The 8,775-nt window shown below is 35.5% G+C and overlaps 1 protein-coding gene across 1 annotated transcript in view; it reads left to right on the top strand.

The window, feature by feature from the left end:
- Window positions 1–2,042: 2,042 nt before the first annotated feature.
- The window catches only part of LOC107711964 (la-related protein 1B-like), a 44,180-nt gene continuing 37,447 nt past the window's right edge, over window positions 2,043–8,775 (top strand). The window contains exon 1 of the mRNA XM_016517071.1: window positions 2,043–2,754. Coding sequence (XP_016372557.1) covers window positions 2,400–2,754 — 355 coding nt within the window. The 5' untranslated portion in view covers window positions 2,043–2,399. The remainder of the gene's footprint in view (window positions 2,755–8,775) is intronic.

Below are 8,775 nucleotides of genomic sequence, written 5' to 3'. Positions count from 1 at the left end.
TCTAGGAGAGTATAGTTATAAATTATCAATATTCGTCTTTTTGGACAATTTTACTTGAATAAAGCAAAGGTAATGTCTATTAACCATATGTTATTTAGAATCATTTAAAAGTGATTCACAACTGGCTTATAACAAATTACTCATGACCAGTTGTTAATTATTTCTTTGTTTAGGGGAAAAAATCGTGCATAAATGAGAAATAATTTGCCTGTAGTTTTGCTTCAGAAGGAAAAAGAGACCTTTGTTAGCTAATTGTATTACTTGTATGGACATTTTTTTAATAGTATTTCCCATTTGTTATAACAAAAACAGTCACACCAGTTTTGTTTTGCAATACAAGAAGTAAAATATAATTTATATGTTAATATAGTTTTAATCATATCACGAGATGTATTTTAGTAATTTGGAGCAAACTAAAAAGGAGTGGCATTATTTTGTGAAAGAACCCCATCTGGTGGTGTATTTAAAAAATATTTTTATTACCATTTTCTTCCAAAACATCTTGGGTTACATCCACAATAATTGTTAATTTCATCTGTCTTCTTCCATAAATAGCACAAATTCTGATAGATAAACAGTGACTTTAGTTGTTATTGTTGTGCCCTCAGTGTGATGCTCAACCATACCCAGTTCACGTGCTACTTATAACATCTATCTGTAAACGTATTTGTACTTTGGCAAACAGTCTAAACCAGTTGATGAAATCTGTTATATCTCGTTTTATGTTTTTTTTAAAGTTTTTGTAAGTCTGTGACTGTGTTGACTGGGGGAAACGCCACGTCAGACTGCCTCTGATCAGTGTTGCCAGATCGCGCTAGAAAAACAAGCCACCATGACAACACAAGCCCCAAACAAACGTTAAACCTCTTAACAGAAATTACAAAGAAAATTGCTTGAATTCATAGAAGTAATGTATTGTACAATGAACTTGCATAGCATAAATTAAACAAGGTAAAGCTGCTTTTTAATATCGACCATCAGAAAAAAAGGATTAATCAAACTATTTCTTCTACCTTTGGTAAAGGGGAAAAGTTTTACTTATAATTTTATAATCTCAGCTCAGAAAGAGAAAACAAATGACAGTAATTTATAATATTAAAACATGAACTTTACTGGCCAACATATTTTATTTTATTTATTTGCAAATGAAATAGGTAGGTATTTCGTGAGGTATAGACATACAATCTGATTTTTTTATTATAAAACATTGATTATAAAACATTGAAAGCAAAACAAGCAAATATATATATATATATATATATATATATATATATATTGAAAAAATATATTGGAAAAAAAAAACATATTTGACAGCTGCTATTAATGGTCAGTCATACTTTGGTGCGGTATGGCAAACTAAATTTATTTTTCGTTTAAAATAAACTAAAACTTTTTGTTTTAGTTTAAACTTTTTAGTTTGTATATGTATATGTATATGTGTGTGGCTGTACATACACATATGTAGTTGTTTTTTGGTGTTTGGCTTAGTGTTATGTTAGAATCATTATTATACTCATACCTTTTGTTCTTTTAATATTTTTGAATTGTTTTTAGCTTTATTTTTTTGTTTTCATTTAAATGTTTTAGTTTTGAAATGTTGTTGTATGCATTTGTCATTTTTATTTAATTTATTTTATTTTCTTAAAAGCTTTTAGCTTTTCGTTTTAATTACTTTTTCTTATTTGTGTATGTTTGAATTGTTTTTAGCTTTATTTTTTTGTTTTCATTTAAATGTTTTAGTTTTGAAATGTTGTTGTATGCATTTGTCATTTTTATTTAATTTCTTTTATTTTCTTAAATGTGTGTATATATATAGTATTTATAGAGTTTTAGCTTTTAATTTTAATTACTTTTTCTTATTTGTATAAGAATATACATATATATACTTTGGATAAAAGCATCTGCTAAATGACTAAAAGTAAAGTAAAGTAAAAGTATGGGACCAAGCTATCAAGTCCAGATATTCTGGAAATAAACAACGTTCTACTGTTCTGCAGTACCGCCGTGTGGCCGCGAGGGGCGACAGAGAGACGCCACACACTCGTCCAATGACTCGTGGCCGTTCGTAGTATTTCCTTTTAATATTTAGGTGGGTTGCAGATCGGCTAAATCGAGGAGTGGGTCGAAAACATTGGTAACGTTTTTATTATTTTCGTTTGGCTTACTGTAGTCGGTGAGTGTGATCGCACAACATGGCTTCTTTAAGGGATCGAGCATTTTGACATTTAAGAACACGAAAAAGTCCGATGCAGCTCTCCGCCGTGTTTCAAGCTGCTGGCTGTCAATTTGTGCTCTAGCTGCAACAGCTTTGACCGAGTCTTTTTCTTCGTTTGCGCTGGAAAATAACTATTGCAAGATAGTGAAAAATAACAACGCGAGGGCGTTTGTGCTTTTGAACCATGACCACAGAAGTTGCGAGTGACTTGGACGTGACAGTCAGTTGTTTGGGCGAAGGGAACCAAAACAAGTCGGACACGGATCGACCCAGGAGACCTGATCGAGCGAGCCACGAGGAGGGACAGCAGGATCCTCCTCAGGTCGACTCTAAACATCAAAAACAAGGGGTCATGGAAAGTAAAGCGGATGGGTTAAGCACGGACAACACGAACGACAAGGAGAACGAGCAGAATGCATCAAGCCACAAAGCAGAAACTGCCAAGAAAGTGATCGAGGCTCCTCCGCCAAAAGTGAACCCGTGGACGAAGAGGAACGCGTGCCCTCCTAATAATACCACCAACAGCTCGCTACAAACAGGTAGCGAGTTTATGCTCACAACAGCACACATATTTATGCCTCCAACAGCGTTTATTTTCATTCACACATTTGCTCTGTTAGCTCGCATGTGCTACTGCAAACAGGAGCGGCCATTAAACTCCTGTCAGTTCACTTTTATGCCCTTTTTCGCGTGATCGTGCACCTGTGCTTTGAAACATATGATAACTGCGGCTATTCTCTCAATTTATGTTAATTCATAAACTTTGTGCCCATATCCGTAAAGTGTGTTTTTCATACATGGTCAGAGAAACGGACCAGTCAGTGGCGGGGGCGTGGTCTGTTAGCTTTAGCACCGGTGATGGGACGTCCGACTCATTTCACCGAGTCGGTTCTTTTGAGCAGTTTGTTTGATTAAGTGATTCAGCCATTGTTGTACGTTATAACGTCGTCCTTGGCAACCTGGCGTGACATAATGCCCTAAAACATTTGAATAAAAACGTATGTGGACATTTGCTGTTCATTAAAGTTTTATTATTAAGAGTGTTTATTGTAACTTGATTAATCACAGTTTAGTTTGTTCTTATGAGCTGAATAAAGGGTTCAAACAGTAAACTATAATTAGAATTTACATTAATCAGTTCTAGAATTACTGTGTGTACGCACGTTGATAAAACTGGCATTAGATAAAGCCGTTAACATATTTCCAATACGCTTTATTTGTAACATTATGATTCGTAAACAATTCAGAGATCGCTTTGGTCTCATTGAAAAGATCCGACTCTTAAGAATTCATGTTAATCGGACATCACTGTTTAGCAACGCGCTAACACCTCAGATCGTTTAATCCTCTAAAGCGGTATAAAGCAATGAAAGTCAAACTACTCTGCTTTATTCACACATGTGAAATGCTCTATACGTGGTTGTAACTGTTATTGCAGTGTTTTAGGCTTTTAGTCTCGGAGCCTCGTTTGTGGTTTGGCTGACATATGCTGTGCTGTCCTGGCTCGCCTGATTAAAAACACGACTGTTGATAAAAGTTAGATAATACGTAAAACACACATATAAGAACCTGTCCGTATCATGTTACTCGTTGGTACTTATAGAGATTGTTGTAATAGGTTTTGGGCTAGTTTAAGTCGTTTTAGTTAGGTTAAACATGTTGTTGTCAGGAAGCCCGGAGTTTTTTTTTTTTCCATTTGTGATGTGACCAAATATGGTGGTAGTGGGAATGAACGCCCATCAAAAACGCCCATTCCCACTTGATTCTAACGACAGACCCGTGTGTGCCTCGATCATTTGGGTGTATTTGGTCACTCAGACTTGCTGATGTGGGCAGATTTAACCCCTCTCCCCACCCCATCTGATCGAGTTGCACGGGAGCACGTGGAGTGCTGAGCACTGCAACTCCAGCAGGAGCTCATGAGAGGCCTTTGCACCCTCACCGCTCTACTCTGGAGTTTCAACCCCACTCATACAACTGCTAAACACTTCATCAGTACTTGAACACTTGGTTTTTGGATCCTCATAGTGTTTGTGGTAGTGTGCAGTAGGGCTGTGTATCACCAGCAAAGTCACAATATGATACGTATCACGATACAACGTATCGTCAAATCTCTGTGACGATACATCGTCGTATCGATATTTTGAACATAACACTAGTGTGCAGCTCACCTGTTGAACTGACCTTATGAAAAATGGTAGGTTTAAAGTAATGTAATATTAGACCACTCCCTAAACCGAGTATTACTGTGTACGCTGATAAGACCATCTAATGGGTTTTGTTCACATGAGTGTTAGAAACGTGCCTATGCATGTACATTGTTGTTTAGAATTTTTTTTTTTTAAGATGTTAAAATTTCTCCTATCCCAGCTTAATAAACAGAGACAACTATAATTTAGCTATTCGTCGTATAATTTCCCTGATGAGGTGTAAATACTGTGGCACATTGTTCTGTTTAATTTAAAATAGATTGGCTCCAACAATGCCTTGGGCTCAAACAATGCCAATGGTTCTGGGCGACACTATATGTTTGTTCCGACTATGGTTGATGGGGGAAGTGTTTAGGAAACCTGTTCGAAAACAGGTAATGTTAATGCCTTAAAAGAAGGCATTTTATCTTTAAATAACTTGGTTTGAATAACTAAACATTACTGACAGTAGTAAGGAAATCACAAACCAGAAGAGCAAGCTATTGCAGATGTACAGTTTTGTTCATAAGCTTGTTGTTGAGAATCTCAGAATTTCAGGGGCTGATCGAAACAACTTTAAGAAAGTTTGTGCATCTCAGAAAAAAAAGATGCTTTAGGTCATCATTCGACTTTGCAGTCTTTTTCCAAAAATAATATAAATATATTAAGTTTTTGACAATTAAGGTGTGATTCAGTTAGCAAAATTTCTGCAAAATCTTGCGGACAAAAAATGTCCATTGTCTGTTCTCAATAGCATATAAAAAGGAAAGCTCACACAGAAGTCACTTAAAACCTGTTGACCAGCGTGGAAAATTATATGACCAACTTGAAAATAGCAAAATCTGCATGGAAGACTTTTTTTATTCACACGTGAAACTCGTTCATGAAATTTCACTAAGCAACGGTGAAGATGGCCGCACCTTTATGTGTCTTTGGATACCAGCTAGACTAGTATTAGTTTGATTGGATGGGTTCCCACCTGATACCTAAAGTACACAGTTTATTAGCAATGCATTAAAAGTGATTTTTGTTTTTATTGAAATGAAAGTGTTAATTTAGCCGGAAACTGAAACCAAAAAATAAAATTTTTGTAATAAAATTTGGGTGATTAAGTAACTGAACTCGGTATGATGTTCAGGGTATGTTCTCAGGTGCTGCATTAAACCAGTCATAGTAAAGTTCTTCAGCCTCCTTTCGATTTTTCAGCTGAACAAATTTCTACACATTGCTTCTCTAGCATCATTTTTGGTCACAATGAAGTGCGTCCACACTGCCAACTTGTTTACCTTTTGTCGCTGTTGTGGGCATGAAATGGATGCTAACAACCTTTTTTTTTTTGCTGTTTTGGCTGATTATTTTCAATTGCTGAACTTTTGGACTATCACTGCCTATTATTTTTTTGTTTGTTTGTTTGTTTGTTTTCTCCTTTGTATCCAGTATTGGGTGATAGACATCTTGTCAAATAGAGATGATGTTTTCAAGCCACTCCTGGGCAATCAGTGTTGTGTATGGTGATTAAATTCCTCTATGTCAGTCTTCGAATGATTAAACCCCAAGTTGAATTACTTTCCGTTGAGTAGGCCTATCTGAATTACATGGCCAATTTCCTGTTTTTCCTTATGAAAAAACAGTTGTGTTCAGTTTGAATGGAGACATGTCATAAATGAGCGTTTCTCCTTTGTGGTTTGACCAAACCAGTACAGTCAGTTGTTGTGTGACTGACTTATGTCAATCCATATGCATTGCACGTGTCATTGTTCTGATGAATAAACAGAGCTGTAGATTTTACTGACCTTGTAAAGCCAAAGCTCTTTGTGCTGTCTGTAATGTGGGATTCATGTCATGATTCCAAGCAGGCCCGGTACTAGGCTCGCTGGACTGGGGGGGCAATCAGAAATTGTGGTAGGGCAGCACTTTCTAGGGTAATATATTCATAGTTTACTTTTATTTACTCAATTTTCAGTCTTGCATTTTGTGTCTGTGTATTATGTACATAATTGTAAATTTTTTCCTTTGAACAAAGTGACTGATCCTTATTTAGATAGTACAAATAATAAGTGTTTAATGCTTATTTGGTTTTTTTTTTGGCTGGACATTTTTTTGGGGCCCCCCCTAGACCCGGCTCTGATTCCAAGTATTTGCAAATGGGACAGTAATATGAAAGATGCTCTTAGGTTGATCCTCAGGGATCCGTGTTGAAAATAAGAAATGTGTGCTTTGCTTTGAATGATCAGAATGCTGTCAGATGATATATGGACTGATAGCAGTGTTTTAAGTACCATTACTCTGGTCTTAGACTCTGTACACATGACTTATTAGCTGACATTTGAGAATAGACTGCTCCCCTGTCAAACAACCATGGGGTTTGTTGTAAGCAGCTTTGTCTGTTTTGACTGCAGTGATACCTGTATGTGGTCATTTTTTAGGTTATAAACTTTTTGGCTTAATGTGAATGTCACATTTTCAAACTCTTTCTAGTTTTACCGGTGCAATGTTTATGGACGGTAAGATGTTTTTGAGCAAAGCCTCTTATGGTTATTAAGGCTGCTTTTATTTGTTAAAAATACAGTAAAAGCAGTCATATTGTGAATTTTTATTACAATTTAAAATAACTATTTTCTATTTTAATGTATTTTTATTTATGATTAAATAATTTATTCCCGTGATGGCAAACTTGATTTTTTTTTTTAGTAGCCATTACTCCAGTCTTTAGTGTCACATGATCCTAAGAAGAATCTAGATCATAACCTAGACCAGAACCTAAATCATTCTATCATCTTGGATAGAAATCATTCTAATATGCTGATATTCTAATATACTAATCATTCTAATATGGTGCTCAAATTTTTTTTTTGTAATTATCAATGTTGAAAACTGTGATGAATAGAATGTTTTATTTGATAGTTACACCACTTGATATTTTTAAACAAATTAAGTTTCAACTTTTCTTGAAAATGCTTTTTAAAACTATATGAAACCAACATGAATACAAAGAGAACATCTTGAATGCATTTAAAACTAGATGTGTTAGAATTAAAAATATATATATTTTATTTTTTCTTTAGCATGTCATTGACCCTATTTACTTGACAAACTTTTGCTAAGCTTTTATTCATTGGCATAGTAAAAGCGGCCCAACTGGCTTTACATAATGTTTCTGGCTTGACATTTTAGTGATTTAAATGAGCGTTTGCATCAGATTAAGTTATTAAGCCTCAGGCGGTATTTACTGACAGAAAGGTGTCGGCGGGACAGTATCAGTAAGTTTGAATGTATGGTCACACCCCACACTGTCAGCAAGCGCCCAGTGCCTTATCATACAGGCCATCCTTTCAGTAATGATAAAAGACCCCGGACACTCCCAGGAATAGGCGTCCCTCTCTGTTGCCTGTTTAATCCCGACAGCTCTCTGTGTTTTTTTTTTTAAGTAAAGAAATTTAAACCGGTTTTGTTGGCTATACGACATAGTGTTTGATTCTCCCACAGGGAACAAGCTTTGAATGTTGCTGTATTTCTGAAGAATAAAAATGATTTGATGTGATAATTTAAGGCCAGAATTAGGGCTGAATTATGGACAAAAAAAACCTATCGCGGTTTCTTTGATCAATTTTGCGATTTCGATTTTAATCACGATTTTGACACACACAGACATGCTTTACAGACATAAATGCTTTCAGTGTGAATTTGAAACATATTTCCAAAAGAAAACCAATTTGAGCTTTATCAAGAAGCTATAACATGTCTCTAGAGCAGACATAAGGCAAAATAATCACTAAGTAAAGGTGTAACAAAATGTCTCTAGAATAGACATATGGCAGAAAAAAAAGAAGAAAAAAAAATCCTGTGTCCAGGGAAAAATTTTTAGTTAAAATTACACTTATTTTTACAGTGTAGATTTGTTGCGCCAAGTTCACACATACTCCATCTGCAGTGCGTATACAGCCTATGTGTATGCGGTGCAGAAGCAGCACGGACTCATTTTGCTTTCGCACAGGACGCATTTGCAGTCCGCTCCTGATCCGCGGCTGTTTACCACAAACACAACATTTATCCATTATTTTGATTTCAAATCCAAACGTTGTTTCTGAAAATGCTTTTTCAGCATTGTGATTCTCTTTTATCACAGTACAGTAATACAATCTTTCATAGACATATTCACGTTTAAACTCAATAAATATAACTTTGTTTAACTATCACCACGAGTGCCATCTATTATTGCCTTGTCTATCTAAAAGTGCACTTTTCCTTGTTTAAAATCTAGCCAAAAAGCCATGTAGTGACTGTGAAACAGTAGACATTAATTATATGCATTTATGGTGTAATTACTAAATTTCCGTGCCAATCCATGTTATTTTTTACTGCGAATAATGC

The sequence above is a fragment of the Sinocyclocheilus rhinocerous genome, unplaced genomic scaffold, assembly GCF_001515625.1.
Source record: "Sinocyclocheilus rhinocerous isolate Xijiao unplaced genomic scaffold, SAMN03320098_v1.1 scaffold2117, whole genome shotgun sequence".
NCBI classification, from domain to species: Eukaryota; Metazoa; Chordata; class Actinopteri; order Cypriniformes; family Cyprinidae; genus Sinocyclocheilus; species Sinocyclocheilus rhinocerous.
This window is presented reverse-complemented; position numbering and strand designations above follow the sequence as displayed.